This window comes from Pyrus communis, chromosome 17 (genome assembly GCF_041283825.1).
Source record: "Pyrus communis isolate YQ-2024b chromosome 17, ASM4128382v1, whole genome shotgun sequence".
NCBI lineage: Eukaryota > Viridiplantae > Streptophyta > Magnoliopsida > Rosales > Rosaceae > Pyrus > Pyrus communis.
This window is the reverse complement of record NC_142581.1, coordinates 8,488,721-8,505,213: the sequence shown is the minus strand read 5'-3', so window position 1 is coordinate 8,505,213 and position 16,493 is coordinate 8,488,721. Positions and strand designations below refer to the sequence as shown.

The window sequence follows — 16,493 nt, the reverse complement described above, 5'->3', positions numbered from 1 at the left end:
ACCACATTTAGAGTCAAATATGACTTCATAACTTTTAACCTTCAAGTTTTAGATTGGAAATACAATCTAGTGGTATTCGTTTTCAATTGACTATTGTGAATGTCAATTTCTGTACTAAATCCTTTACTAATCTTAGTTTAAATAAGTCGTTGTTACATAAAAAAAGACAAACTCTACGGGTCAACTTTCAACAAAGAATATATGACATAAGCAAAAATACTGGAATCTCAATTTCTTGGTCACTCTCCTGTGTGATACTAAGAGTAGAGGTTAAAATACTAAAAGCATATCTATTTATTCTTCATTCTTAATATCAAATCTAAAAACAAGTAACCATGCGTTCATTGATCATTGGTTACCGAGATAATATTTTTAAACAAACAGACAAATAGATTGCCAGGAACCCCTAGAATACTAAGGAACAATCGTGAGGGCTCTGGACTCAAGTCACCTCCCTTTTCTTTCTTTCCTGGCTTTCTGAGCGTGGCTATTGCCCCCTTTTTCTTTTTGTTATTTTGTATTTGTTACATTTGATTACTCCTTCGACCTTTAGGTAGGTTTGCTTATTGAATCCTCTTCAGTAAATAACAAGGCTTTGCCCAACTTTGCATTTATGTTAGGAATATGATACCAATATTCCAGCGGAGGTTGCGTGTCCAGCTGATCCGTAATATTATTCCAGGAAAAGCAGCCCATGCACCTCTTCATTTCTAAGTAGCTTCCCACTTTCCCCCATTTTCTTCTTATTAGTTTGCCAATGCAAGCCTTTGTTTTATTTGCATACTTACTAGAGTTTAATAACTAGCTACCTGCAGTTTGTTGGCTTCCATTCCTTCCAATCCGTAAGTAGTAATTAGACTACATTAATTTCATTGCTAAGTTTTTGTTTGTTTAGATACTACATATGATGTGCTCCACCGAATCACAGGTGGAACATGGCACAAGGTCTTTGGGAGACCATGGCACAAGGTGTTTCGGCGGCCATGTCACGCGTGTTTCATCCATTAGTGCCCAATACAAGCACAGGTGCGTCTGTCCCTCCTTGCCAAAAGAACAGGGAAAAAATGAAAATCCTTTCCTATTTCATTATCTAATTAAATAATCATCTATACTTTTTTCTTAAGAAAATGCTAAGATACTATGTTTTCATGCCACATTTGTGTGTCATCTAGTATTTAAAATATCGATATAGGTAGAAATATTAAATACAAATTTATAAAAATATTAATATTGGTTGCCTTTAAAGAAAATGTTGAAAATTTGTTAAAAAACGTAAGAATTTAAAATAATACTTTAAGGAATGTCATATCAAATCACAATACATGTATTAATAAAAAAAATTAATGATTACATAACATGTCCATCTTTTGCGCTGATAAGAGATTCAAGGAGTCCTTATCCCACAAATCTTTTTTCTTACCGAATCTTATCCCACTGATGTACAATTCAAACATAATATATAACTTAATTCAAATGAAAACAATATCAATAGAAAAATTCATTCCAACACATTTAATCTTTTTTTGTCAAACAATAGATTTGTTAGATTAGATATTAGATTACGGAGTCGATGAGGTTCGAACTTACGCCGTAGTGCAAGGGCAACACTCATCTCCACCTCCGTCCGCAGATGTGCGCGATTTTAGTTCCATGTAGAAATATAAATCCTTGAATTAATTTGATACAATGTACAAATCTAACTCCTTGAATTAATTTGGCGATTTTGGTTCTGATTTTGTCTCATTTAGTCTCAGTTCACTCCCATTGATTTCGGTGACCTGAGACTAAATGAGACAAAAAATTGTAGTTTAAGGGGCAAAGCGAGACAAAACCAGTTTCAAAGAGTAAAGTAAGACTAAATGGTAGTTTCAAAGAGGGGGGGGGGGGGAATCAATTAATAAGCCAATAATTTATTGTTACATATATGTACTAGCTTTTAGGGATTACGTGACTCTTTTTCCAACGTTACATCTTCAAAATTGGTATGCTCCAATACTAATGTCGTTTTTTGTATCCATATAACTTTCATTAAGGATATCTAAGTCATTTTATTAAGGGTAAATCTCAGTTTACTACCTTCAAGTTTTGTGGTTTTCAACATTTAGTACATGAAGTTTTTTTCGTCCCAGAGTCATACCTAAAGTGTTAATTTTAGGACAATCTCGTACATCCGTTAGTCTGGTTGTTAAGTCTCCTGTTAACTGATGATGTGGCGCCCATATGGACAATGACTGGCCGTCACGTGTCATTAAGAGGTCCACGTGGAAATTAAAATTTCAAAAAAAAATAAATTCTCACCCAAATTTAAAATATTAAAATAATTAATTAAATAAAAGTCTTAAAAAAAAAAAAAAAAAAAAAAAAAAAAAGAGAAGAAGAAGAAGAAGAAACCCAGAACCCCTTTCGTCTTCCCCACCCCGTCCATCCCCTCCACCCTGTCCACGGCTCCACCCCTCCATCCCATCCACCCCTCACCCACTGACACCCTTCCCATTCCCTAATACCCACCCTTACCACCAAGCCTTTTCTCATTCCCCAAAAACCTAAAATTCACATCGCCGATATCTCATATCATACGACCTCTAGCGAATGGTAGCACCTACCATATCCTTACTCTCAATCCCTCTAAACCAATCCCAGCTCTTAGATCAGTGATATTCAACACACCTATGCGCAGTTTGCCACCGAGTCTTGGATCTAGATTGGACTGATCCAGATCGGCGTGGGATAACAGTTGCATCGATGGAAAAGGACGACGAGATCTTGTCACTGGCGTCACAAAGGCAGAACGGTCGGATTACAGTGACAGTGGTGGTGTCGCCGACTCAGAACAAAACCCTAACCCTAGCTTTCCTGTCATCAGGTAAGCAGCAAGGGCGAAGCAGCGATGGAGGAAGGGAAGATTACTGGAGCAAGGGGCGACAGTGGTGTTGATCAAGGTGTGGGGGGAGAGGTACTTGGAGCTGAGCGATGAAAGAAGGGAGGGAGGGAGGGGGTCAGGGGTTGAGGTAGGGCCTAAAAACTTTTTTTTTTAATTTTTTAATATTTATGTGGGCCCCTATGACACGTGGCACCTAGTCACTGTCCATGTGAGCGCCAAGTCACCAGTTAATGTTTGATTTAACAGCAAACTTAACGGATGTATGAAAGTATCCAAAATTATGACTTTATATACCACTTTGGGATAACAAAAACTTCATGTATTAAATGTTGAAAACAAAAAAAACTCCAGGATAGTAAACTGAGATTAACCTTTTTTTTTAAATACACCTTTATTAAGTAATAATCTTCCTATACTTATAAAATTGGTTTTGTCATAACATTATTACTATACAAAGATTTTACTGTAAATGAGTCTCCTGCAATCATATTGGGATCACTTTTCCCTTGCACAATCACACACACTTAATCAATCTTGAGCATTGTAGTAAAATGTAAATGATCTCAAGGACATATAATATCTAATTTTACCATAAATTTTATAACCATATTCATATTCATATTCATGTGCATTTAGCATTATTTTTTATTGTTTGAAGGCTTTTTAGCCAAAATGATCTCGGAGATTTGAATGACTCATCACTTTGGTCCTTAATATTTGAAATCGATAGAATTGGTCCCTGAATTTATCTACAAATAATTATTTTGATAATTCCTTGAAAAATCTCCATAAAATAAGGATAAAATGACAAAAATATCCTCAAATTTTGTCAAATCATTTTGGCCTATTATTTATTAAATTGAGGGTATTTTTTTTTTAATCATTTTGATCCTTATTTAACATGATTTTTCACTGAATAACCAAAATGATTAATGATGGACAATCTCAGGGACCCACTTTCATTGATTTTAAATCTCAAGGACCAAAGTTTGCAAATCTCAATAACTATTTTGGCTAAAAAGCCTTGTTTGAACATATTTAAACTGTGTATTTAATTAATGGCATGAATGATTTCTTGGTTTTCTTTGTGATTAAATTTCAGTGCTCTATTTTCCTAACACTTTGGAGTGTTAATCACAATGATCCCATATAATTTTTCTAGTTGTCATATAATTCCATATAACTTCATTAAAAAGTTAAATAACAAGGAACCCTTAACATTATCTTCCATCGTTTCTATGACTGAAGTTTAACTACAGAATAGTTCATGCATCAAAGTAAAGAAGTATGGGGAAATTAACAATAACAAAACAAGATAAATTTGACAGGATTTGAATGTCAGTGTAAACCTTTCTTTGAGGCTGTGCAAGCTGGCCGTTGGGAAACTGCAAAGGACTTTTACATCCAACATCCGGAGGCAGTAAGAGTAAGACATCCATCTTCTGGGAAGACAGCTCTTCACATTGCAGTTGAAGCTGGGCATGTGGATATTGTGAAAGAATTGGTGTCGTTGATGGAAAAGGGCGACTTGGAAATAAAATCAACACAGGATGGTCGGACAGCTCTTGCTATTGCTGCAATTAAAGGGATTACCGAAATGGCTCAATGCATGGTAACAAAGAACGAAAAATTACTCAGCATTCCCGATTCAAACAAAGAACTTCCAATTGTGTTAGCTTATTTGCTTGGTCATTGGCATATGGCTCGATATCTCTACTCCGTCACTCCACTTGAAGATTTAATGCCAGACAAAGGACCTCATGGCGCTACAATAATCTCCAATTGTTTTACATCCAAAGAATTTGGTAAAAGTTTTTAAATATGAGTAATAACATGCTGTTGAGGGTTCGTTTGATAATCATTTTAGTTGTTTGGTAAACTACTTTTAATTTTCTAAAAAAAAATGAAAACTGAAATTAAAAGTTTGAAAACTTATAAAAAAATTGCCTTCAATTTTTTTTTTTTTGAAACTTGAAAACTAAATGTAGTTATCAAACAAGTTTTTGGTTTTCAAATTAAAAACATGATTACAAAAACTTAAAAAGAAATGGTTATCAATTCGCAACTTGAAAAATAAATAGCTTGTTCTAGCTACAGTTGACTCCTTTTTCCCATAGCTACAAATTACTATAGCAAACTAATTATTTCTGGAAAATTCATAATGTTAAAAATCAACAGATATCTCATGGAATTTAATTCATCGTTGCCCAAAATTGGCCGTTACTCGGGACCGCCTACTGTTGACCCCTTTAGAATATTTAGCTAGGGACGCTTCTTCATTCCCAAGCGGAGCGGAGCTCAATTTCTGGCAACAATGGGTTTACAACTGTTAGTGTACCACAGACTCCCTTCTCTTTGTATTAATTATTTTCTTTCACTTTTATATGACATATTTTCTTGCCTTGATAGGTCTATACATACAACCTCCTTCTCGCATCAATCATATCTGTGTAACTGTTCAAAATGAAGAAAATCCCCAAGCTAATAACGGAAGGAGTTTAATTCGCTCAGGTTTGTTATTCCCTTCCTCTCCCATCATTAACAAGTTAAAAACGTTGTATAAATGGTACGATCTCAAGTATAACTCACATAGATGACAAGTTCAATACTTAATTACTATGACTAATCCCTCCCTACCTTGCTAAATTTGGAGAGTTTTCTTCATTTGTGGAGATTAGTGGGAGGATAAGTGCATGTTTGGTAATATTGCAAAATAATTTTTCATTTTACGGATACAAAACGAGTATAAAATGCGTTTGACATGTTTTTATAGACCCATAAAATGAATAGCATAAAATACAATCATGATTACCCTTTTTGACTTTATAGCACTTACTGACTAGAGAAGATGATTGTATGATTTGGATTCCCCATGCCACAATCATCTTTCGAAAATATTGATCGCACCTGCTGTTGGAATCAAATGAAAGTTGTTTTTAATCTAATGGCTGACAAGGAAAGGATCAACTGTTAAGTCTTTACTTAGTCTCATAGGACAAGTGTAGGCTTAGATTTCTGTTTATGAATTAAGGGCTAAGATTGCTTGTAACAGAAAGTGTTGTTCTGATATTTTCTAAAATATCTGTGCTGATGTTCTCTGTGCAGAGACCTCTGCACATTCCTAAAAAGAAAACCTTTCCTCTTCCGTGTAACTTTTTCCCTCCTAAAATATCAACTTCAAAACAATTCTAAGATTCTAACATGGCCTCAGAGCTTAGGTTCTGATCAAGAATTCAGAACTGGGCGTTTTCTGTGCTTCGTACTACTGAAAAGGAGGGAAACTCATTTCCAGATTTTTGAAAACTTTACTGTTCTTACAAGTCTCACATGGCTACTTCGAGCAGTGGAGGAGACCTGAGGGCTCCCATCTTCAACGGGTCCAACTACGATTTCTGGTCTATCAAGATGAAGACCATATTCAAATCATATGATCTTTGGAGCTTGGTGGACAAGGGTATCGAAAATGCAGAGTCTGGTGATGATTCCAGTGATGAAGATCAAAAGTCAGTTAAGAGCTCAATGAAGATTAATGAAACCAGAGATGCAAAAGCTCTTGGTATCATTCAAGGGGCAGTTTCTGACGAAATATTTCCTCGAATCTCAAACTTTGAATCATCCAAGGCTGCGTGGGATGTTCTTCAACAAGAATTTCGTGGTGACAAAAAGGTTAGATCTGTCAAACTACAATGTTTAAGGAGAGATTTCGAGTACACTAGAATGAATGATGGCGAATCTCTATCTGTTTATCTAACTAGGATGACTGATATAGTGAATCAAATGAAAACTCTTGGTGAAGAACTATCAAACCAAAGATTAGTGCAAAAGATACTTATAAGCCTGCCTAAATCCTATGATTCCATTGCATCCATTATAGAAGAAACTAAGGATCTTGATTCTATTGAGGTTCAGGAAGTGATTGGTACACTGAAAGGATATGAGCAGAGATTAAACATGCACTCTGAAAGCTTATCTGAAAAAGCTTTTACAAGCCTAAGTGTGACTGACAGAGATAACAGCTACAAGACTCAGGGAAACAACTCAAATCAAAAGAAATTCTGGAAAGGAAAAGGGAAGAAATGGGATAACAAGTTCACTCCACAACCAAGATCAGAATCTAGCAGTGAATCCACTAAAACCAAGTGCAAAATATGTGACAAACTACACTATGGAGTCTGCTGGTATAAGGGAAAGCCCAAATGCACTAAGTGTGAAAGATTTGGTCATATGGCAAAGGACTGTAATCCAAGAAGGAACCAAGCTGTCAACTATGCACATAGAGCAGAAGAAGAGGAAGTAAATGTTTTCTATGCGTGTAGTGTTGCAAGAACTGAAAATAAAAGAGGTATCTGGTACATTGACAGTGGATGCAGTAATCACATGACTGCATATGAATCACTATTGGTCAACATTGACAGAAGCTTCAATTGCAGAGTTAAAATGGGAAATGGTCAACTTGTGGAAGCTACTGGAAAAGGAACTCTTGTTCTAGAGACAAAGGGTGGAAGAAGATTCATCAAGGATGTGATACTAGTACCTGGCCTTGATGAAAATCTCCTTAGTGTGGGACAAATGATTGCACATGGTTACTTCTTACTCTTTGGGGATGACATGGTGGAGATCTTTGATGACAGAAGCCTTCAAAACTTGGTAACACAAGTTGGCATGACTGAAAACAAAAGTTTTCCACTTATGCTGGACTACACTGACTCAGTTGCTCTGAAAGCTAGTGTTGCTGAGAATTCGTGGTTATGGCACAAGAGGTTTGGGCATCTCAACTTTCACAGTTTGAAGAACTTGGAGAAATCACAAATGGTGACTGGACTGCCTGAGATACAGGAAACAAAAGAACCTTGTGAAGGTTGCATACTAGGGAAGCACCACAGGGACTCTTTCGAAACTGGAACTGCATGGAGAGCTAGCCAACCTCTAGAACTCATTCACACAGATGTGTGTGGTCCTATGAAAACACCTACACTCAGTGGGAACAGATATTTTCTGTTATTTATTGATGACTGCACCAGGATGGTTTGGGTTTATCTCATGAGAAACAAGAGTGAAGTCTTTACTATTTTCAAAAAGTTCAAAGTAATGGTTGAACTTCAGAGTGGTTTGAAGATCAAAAGACTGAGAAGTGACAGAGGTGGTGAGTTCACCTCCATGGAGTTCCAAGAATTCTGTGAAGGGGCAGGATTACAGAAGCAACTGACAGTGGCTTACACACCACAGCAGAATGGTGTAGCTGAGAGGAAGAATAGGACTGTGGTTGAAATGACCAAGTCAATGCTGCATGATAAGAAAATGCCACTTTCTTTCTGGGGTGAGGCAGTCAATGCTTCTGTGTATCTTCTAAACAGGTGTCCAACTAAAGCACTCGAGAGGAAAACACCATTTGAGGCATTTAGTGGCAGAAAACCAAGTGCAAAGCACTTGAAGGTGTTTGGATCAATCTGCTATGCACAGATACCATCTCAATTAAGACACAAACTTGAAGTCAACAGTATCAAGTGTGTTCTTGTAGGCTATGGAAGCTGTGAAAAGGGCTATAGGCTCTACAACATTGAGACACATAAAGTTATAATCTCAAGGGATGTGGTGTTCAAAGAAAATGAAGCATGGAATTGGGAAACCAAGAAGATTGACTCCATCTCTTTTCCATTAACTATGGAAAGAACACAAGCAACTGTGCAATCTAGAAATGAACCTGTTACAACAGGTGGAAGTCAAAACGATTTCTCTACACCATCACAAGGATCTCAGTCCACTACTTCAAATGCAGAAGGACAAGAATTACAGGGTTCCTCCCCAGGAACAACTCCATTAAAGTTAAGGAGTTTAGATGAGATCTATGCAGTCTGCAACTACTGTATTGCTGAACCAGAGAGTTTCGAAGAAGCAAAAATGGATCAATCTTGGCAGAAAGCTATGAGTGAAGAAATCACTATGATTGAAAAAAACTCTACTTGGCAATTAGTGGACAGACCAAGTGATAAACCTGTGATAGGTGTGAAATGGATCTACAAGACCAAGCTGAATCTGGATGGATCTATAATGAAGAATAAAGCAAGACTGGTAGCCAAAGGCTACTCACAACAACCAGGGATTGATTTCAATGAAACCTTTGCCCCTGTGGCAAGGTTAGACACCATCAGGACCTTGGTTGCCCTTGCTGCTCAAAAGGGTTGGAAACTTCATCAATTAGATGTTAAATCAGCCTTTCTGAATGGCACACTGGAGGAAGAAGTGTATGTGGATCAACCACAAGGCTTTGAAGTTCCAAATGAAGAAGAGAGAGTGTATAAGTTAAACAAGGCACTATATGGACTCAAGCAAGCCCCCAGGGCTTGGTACAGTGAGATAGACTCCTATTTCAACAGATGTGGATTCAACAAAAGTCCTAGTGAAGCTACATTGTACACAAAAACTGGTGAGAAAACTGATATGCTTATTGTGTCCATATATGTTGATGATGTGGTTTTTACTGGAAATTGTGAAGAATTGATTGAGGAATTCAGAAATGATATGATGAGGCAATATGAGATGACAGATCTTGGGTTGCTGCATCACTTCTTGGGAATTGGAGTAATACAAGATGTTACTGGAATTTTCATACATCAAGAGAAGTATGCACAATCTCTACTTAAAAGATTCAATCTGGAAGGATGCAAATCTGTGGGAACACCATTGATCACAAATGAGAAGCTTTGCAAAATGGATGGTTCTGAACCTGCTGATGAAAATCTCTATAGGAAAATTGTAGGGAGTCTACTCTACTTGACTGCAACTAGGCCTGACATTATGTATGCAGCCAGTCTCTTATCAAGGTTCATGCATAATCCCACAAGAATTCATATGGGAACTGCTAAGAGAGTACTCAGGTATATCTCAGGGACCTTAGACTATGGGATCAAGTATGAGAAGGGAAAAGAAGCAATCCTAGTTGGCTTCTGTGACAGTGATTGGGGAGGCAGTGAAGATGACATGAGAAGTACCTCAGGGTATGCATTTTCGTTTGGTTCTGGAATATTTTCTTGGGCTTCTGTCAAGCAACAAAGTGTTGCACTGTCTACGGCTGAGGCAGAGTATGTGAGTGCTGCAATGGCTACCTCTCAAGCTATATGGTTGAGGTTTGTGTTGAAGGATTTTGGTGAAATGCAAGTGGATGCTACACCACTTATGTGTGACAACACATCAGCAATAGCTATGACTAAGAATCCTATTTTTCACCAGAAAACTAAACATATCAAAAGGAAGTTTCATTTCATAAGGGAAGCATTGCAGGAGAATACCATTGATTTGATCTACTGCAAGTCTCAGGATCAAATGGCAGACATCTTCACCAAAGCTCTACCTAAAGACAGATTTGTTTATCTCAGAGAAATGCTCGGGATCAAAACCAAAATTCATTTGATGGGGAGTGTTGGAATCAAATGAAAGTTGTTTTTAATCTAATGGCTGACAAGGAAAGGATCAACTGTTAAGTCTTTACTTAGTCTCATAGGACAAGTGTAGGCTTAGATTTCTGTTTATGAATTAAGGGCTAAGATTGCTTGTAACAGAAAGTGTTGTTCTGATATTTTCTAAAATATCTGTGCTGATGTTCTCTGTGCAGAGACCTCTGCACATTCCTAAAAAGAAAACCTTTCCTCTTCCGTGTAACTTTTTCCCTCCTAAAATATCAACTTCAAAACAATTCTAAGATTCTAACACCTGCGACTTTACCAGGTTATATCAATACCTGAGAAGAGAGGCCGATCATAAGCTTCAGGAACCTGTGAAAAAAGGAAAATAACAATAATGAATTTGAATTTACTACAATTTTCCCCAAGACCCTGCTTCCTATAAATAAGTACTCTATTTAAAAATTCAATTCTCATCGTTAGCTGTTTAACCCATTAAAAAAATAACAACACAACAAAGCCTTTTCCCATTAGGTGGGGTCGGCTGTGGGGTGATGCAACACGATGACTTCCCAAAAGGTCATCCATCTTAGTACTATTCTCGTCCAGACTCGCTTACCTTCGGAGTTCTTATGAGATCCGGTGCATGTGAGTTGGTATGATCGCATCCCAAGGATTCGACATAAGATAGGAGTACCGGCTGTTAACTACCTGACGCCCTCTTCCTCCTTCTTTATTCGAACTTGGGACCGGCAAATGTAAAATAAACTTACAGAGGTGAAGTTTAACCCATTGAAAAAATAAAAACTTAAATTAAGAAACAGTTGAAAAGATATGATATCAACACCCTTAGCAAAAGTAAGGCCAAATCCCTTCGAAGAGATTTGATATCAACTGCCACATATTCCAGTGATGTTCAAGGGCCAAAACAAAAAAAATGCATTACTACCAAAAAAAACTCAATGCATTACTCACAGGCGTTGGACCCCAATTTTTCATGCAATGAAGCTCACTTTACCACATTCCCTTCTTGCCTATAACTTTTAAGAGTCCCGCAACTTTTTATGAATTGAAAAATAAAGCTTTTACAGGACATATTTGAAAGAAAACGTGATGAGCTAAGAACAATATATTGAAAATAGATAAACAACTTACGTATCTGTGGAACATCTTTGTTTGCTTTCACCTCCGCTCCACCTGCATATAAATATAAATATATATATATATATGTATATATATGTATGTACACACACACACACACACAAGCATCAAATCAATGTTCACACTCTTAGCATCTAGGTAGAACAATAATTACACCAAGAAAACTTGACTCTTCAACAATCCAATTGATGTTGTATTGCAATCTATACAACCAGTGACAGATTAAAATAACAAAACAGCAACAAAAAATCCTAATTCAAATTGAAGCAGTGTAAAATCGAGATTGAAAATGCAAAAATACACAAAACTCGCGCCATAACCACCGGCTCGACTTCACCGCCAGCTCCGGCCTCATCACACACATCGACGCCACTCCAACTCCGTTCTTCGCCGTCCCGCCTATCCCATACCTACAAAACACACAAAAGCCGATCAAAATCCTTACATTTCTTAGATCTGAAATTGAGGAAATTTGGTTACGAATTTGTAGAAACTAGCCTGGGGTTTGGAAAGTGATATGATCCAAATCTCTAACCCCTTAATCAACCTGCAAGTCACAGAGGATAGAGAGGGATCGAGAGGGAAGGAAGAGAGAGAGAGCAGAGCTCTTGAATTGTTTTTTGGTTTTGTATTTCTGTTTGTAAATTCTGATCTCCTTACAAACCAAAGAGCAAGTGCTCTTATACATGAAGTGTGACTACTACCAGCTGGCATTTCTAACTAATTTCCCTAATAACAAGTAAGATCCTCAATTACAACTAACTTGACTCTTAATTTGTGATTAAGATAATCACAATCCTCAGTTCATAACAGAGAGAGGGCGAGAAAAGGATTCTGGATGTATAATTTGACGATCATTGGTGATCGGTGGACAACAGCGCCGTTGCGTGAAAGAGAAAAGGGAGTTAGGATGCAGGAGGGATTTCTTCGAGGGGGAGAGAGGAGAGAGGAGAGAGAGGATTAATAACTTTTTTTCCATAACTTTTTAAAATTTTATTTTACACAACAGGCACCATATTTTTATACAAAATTTACATATTATTTAAATATACTAAACGCAAGGACCATGTTTGGTAGCTTCTGTAAAGGCACAAAAGCCATGTTCCGTCAAAAGTAATCAAGCCAAAGTATACATGTCTCACTTCTCAGTTCTCATGGTTCCCGTGGCCGAGACAATGTACTATCAAGAAATGTAAACTTATATGTGTGAGGTCTAACGACCCTCATATTTATAACATGTTTACGTACCTATAATCAGAAATAAAATACGAAATTAATTTCTAATTACGAAACACTTCTTTGTTTACTTAACATGGAGGAATTAAATTTTATGTGGGTCCCATCTAAATTATGGAATCCAATTCTTGTTTTTGGAGGATTTGGACTCCCTATACGAGGGAGGGATTTGGATTCCGAAAGAAGTTGGTAATTGGAATGGACTTGTTTTACCAATTGTGTCATCAGTTGGTTTTTAGTATTCCAACATGGCCCTTCATCTCACCAGAGAGACATTGCTCAGCTCTGCAAATTTTTCATCCCTTCACCACCGCACCCTCCCCCGTCCAGGGCCACATCTCATGCCCACTGCAACCACTCGCAACCATCTCTCTTTGTTTGTCTCTAGAGAATTTTGTAATCAGAACACTGGAAGTGAGTGAAAGAGTTATGGTGTGGTGGTGGCTCAGTTCTTTATCAGGAGTTGCCTGAGATGCATTGGAGATAGAGTGTTACGGTGGGAGAATAGAGAGTGTGGCGGTGGGGAATAGAGAGAGATGGAGAGTGCTACGGTAATAGATAAGTTTGACAAGGTTTTTTTTGTTTTTTATTTTTCTCTTAATAAGAAATTAATTAATGTTTTCTATTAATTAGACTATAAAATAACTTATTTACTAATAAAAAAAGAGTAATAATAATTTATTTGAAATGCATAGGAAAAAAATGAATAAAACTAATTAAAGTTTAATTATATACGAACAATTTAATTAGTATATAAAATAATGGAAAAAAATTAGACCATAAAATAATTTATTATGGAAATGGGCATTTTAGTAATTATATTAATTTCTATTCCGATTGAGATGAATTAGTAAACAACTTATATGAACTCAGTTTCAACTTTAGTCCGATTCCACCCAATTTAAGTAAATAGCCTCAACAGGAATCTGATTCTGACTTTTTCTCATTCCAACTCCTCATCAATTCAGTTTCTCCTCAATCTGATTCCTTTTATTTTGATTACGGTTACGTAAACGAGCCATTAATGGAATCCTAGAATAGGACTTGAGGGTGTTGGTTGAAAAGTCAACTATTGGTCAAAGAGGCACCCCTAGGGTTATGAAATCCTTCTTGGTCTACAAAGTACAAACATTGGATTTCCATTATACAAGTTCCGTTAGGTTGGTCGTATATCTAACAACATGCTCCATAAGTTTCACCAACATTTTTTCCATTGCAGTGGGAGGTTTAGTGGAACAGCTTGTTTCTTATTCAAAAAAACAAGAGGAAGGGCTTGTTTCGAAAATTGTTGAGATACTTGGTATGCTAGTAACAATTTTATTTGTTGTAGATTTGAATTCAAATCAATTATCCAAAACAGTTTATGCCCTCAACATTTGGGTTTTAAATGTCATCTCAGGAATCAAACGCATATATGAAATGAAGATTGTCCATGTCTACTCACTTGCATTTTTAAAGCTCATGTGCGAAGAGATAAATAAAGATTGGGATATGCAACAAATGAGTTCTCCCTATGTGCGTTCGGCAATCTTCCTAGCTGTTAGGAGGGGGAACGTGGAATTTGTTACTCATATGTGTAAAGCAAATCCTGAACTTCTGTGGGCAACAAATGAGAAGGTAAGGGGGCATATTTCACGTTGCCATCGAATGTCGTCAAGAAAAGATTTATAACCTTATATATGGGATCTCTGCGAAAGACTGGGTGACAAATCTTGCCGATAGAGATTTTAATAACAAGCTACATATGGCTGGGTTGTTGTCCCCATCTGCACAAGCACAACTTAATCGTATTCCAGGTGCAGCATTGCAAATGCAGCGTGAACTACAATGGTACAAGGTTAGGATTTCTCACTCAACATAATTCTTGATTACATTGCCTATATGAAATATAAACTGAAAGAATCAAATTAAGTGTTTGGGAGGTTCTGAATTTGTTTTCCCTTTTTGTAATAATCATCCAAATCCATCATAAACTATTAGGTACTGGGGGAGGGAGGGAAGAATTGGACTCGACACTTCGGGAAAATGCTCTTAACCAACTAAACTATAAGTCCCCTTGTCCACGTACCAGATGTCAATCTTAGTTTGTTTTCCTGAAAAGTTTCTTGCATTCAAGGTGCTAGCTGCATTTTGAAAGAGAGTTATTTGCTTTTTCGATTTATTGTAAGCAGATGTTCAACCTAACACAAGTTGTAAAATTAACACAATCTTAAAGCCTTAATGCATAGAATGTTAAAATTGAACAACATGATTTGTGGCCAATTGTAGGTGCTCTCATATGTTAGTACAAATGTTTAAATTAACACAACCTAACACAAGTTACAAATCTTGGAATGTAAAATGTAGGTAGTTAATCCTAATATAATAAAGATTATAGAAAATTATATATTATGCTCTCATATGTCAGTACTTGTTCAATGCAATGCAGGAAGTAGCGACTATTTTACCTCCTAAGTGTCGTGAGTATAGGAACAAAGATAAACTTTTGACACCAAGGGAACTATTTACAAAGAATCACAGTGAATTGCTAAAGGAAGGAGGAAAAATTGATGAAAGAGACTGCAACTTCTTACACTGTTGTAGGTGCTCTTATTATTACCATCATGTTTGCTGCAGTAATCACAATTCCTGGAGGAAATGGAGATACTGGCTTTCCCACATTCATCGATGAAAAATTGTTAATGTTATTTATGATTTCAGATGCTATATCACTATTTTCTTCCACGACTGCAAAGTTGACGTTTCTCGGAATTCTCACGTCACGTTACGCAGAAGATGATTTCCTGAAGTCCTTGCCCACAACGATGATAATTGGTCTTGCCACTCTTTTTTTCCTATCGCAACCATGATGATTGCATTTTCTGCTGGCTTTCTAATTATAGTTCGTCGAGAGTCCTGGATTGTGATTCCGACCATACTTCTTTCAAGTGTTCCAGTCACTTTATTTGCTTGGATGCAATCCCCCCTCCTAGTTAAAATTACCGTTTCTACTTACGGAAAAGGAATATTTAATAGGAATGTGGAACGTTGGTTGTAAAGTTCTTATTGTATCTATTTATGTGAGATCCTAAAATTAGGGGTGTAACTGAATCGATGAATTATATATTAAGGAATAAATTGGTGGTTTATGTGAGACCTCTCACTTATAAGTAAAGAGGAACACCACTACTAAATGATGTCTTGTTTTAGTGTATTGCCTGGTTCGTTTTTATTGTATGATGAATGATTTGATTGTAGTTATTACATTAGAGTGTTGGGGTAAAAAAAATGGTTCCTCAATTCAAGGAAAGTGGAGATGATGTTGGCAATTAAAATCTAAGGTGAAGATTAACCAAGAAAATCTACACCATTCATTTTTTTAAAACAAATAAAAAATGAATTAAATCAGAAAAATTAAAGAACCATGTTGCTGGAACGTGTGAGGAGTTGTCCATTTCCTCCAACGTGCAAATGGGAGTTGATGAAAAACAACCGACTTTCTCACCCCACTCTTCCTGTCACCCTGTCTATAAAAGGGGAGATTGACTGCAAAAGCAGGGGGAGGAATCGACAAAAAAAGACAATAGAGAAGGGCACAGTAGGAGAGGCAAAGCAAGAGAACAAAAGCAAAAGAGAAACAGAGAAAAAAAAGGGAGAGCATATCATGTGCTACACGCAAGAACAAAGAGCAGGAGAAGCTACAAAGCATTTAAAGGTATAAAATCTATCCTTCTAAATCTTTCTATTCTTTGGTTTCTCTCGGCTTTGCAGGAAAACAAAAACACAATTTGTTTCTTCAACCTCTCCCATCCCCGCCGCTGCCGTTAGTCCCATGAATT

The 16,493-nt window shown here is 36.8% G+C and overlaps 1 protein-coding gene, 1 long non-coding RNA gene and 2 pseudogenes across 2 annotated transcripts in view; 3 read left to right on the top strand and 1 right to left on the bottom strand.

Annotated features, from left to right (window-relative positions):
- Positions 1–16,493, top strand: part of LOC148689369 (uncharacterized) — an 82,564-nt gene that overhangs the window by 64,834 nt on the left and 1,237 nt on the right. The gene's annotated exons all lie outside the window — the stretch shown is intronic.
- Positions 929–5,478, top strand: LOC137707789 (uncharacterized). Its single transcript, XM_088689154.1, has 4 exons — positions 929–1,026; positions 4,210–4,686; positions 5,060–5,209; positions 5,291–5,478. Exons 1-4 carry the CDS (start codon positions 936–938, stop codon positions 5,476–5,478), a joined length of 906 nt encoding a protein of 301 aa, XP_088545280.1. The 5' UTR covers positions 929–935.
- On the bottom strand, positions 10,830–10,948 carry LOC148689370 (5S ribosomal RNA; annotated as a pseudogene).
- On the top strand, positions 14,091–15,524 carry LOC137709124 (uncharacterized; annotated as a pseudogene).

Bases quoted from the DNA above. Each gene is read 5' to 3' on its own strand.
- LOC137707789 (XM_088689154.1), top strand. From the start codon at position 936: ATGGCACAAGGTCTTTGGGAGACCATGGCACAAGGTGTTTCGGCGGCC. The intron at 1,027-4,209 runs GTGCGTCTGTCC...TAAATTTGACAG, and splicing joins AGTGCCCAATACAAGCACAG to GATTTGAATGTCAGTGTAAA. The intron at 4,687-5,059 runs GTAAAAGTTTTT...AAAAATCAACAG, and splicing joins TTTTACATCCAAAGAATTTG to ATATCTCATGGAATTTAATT.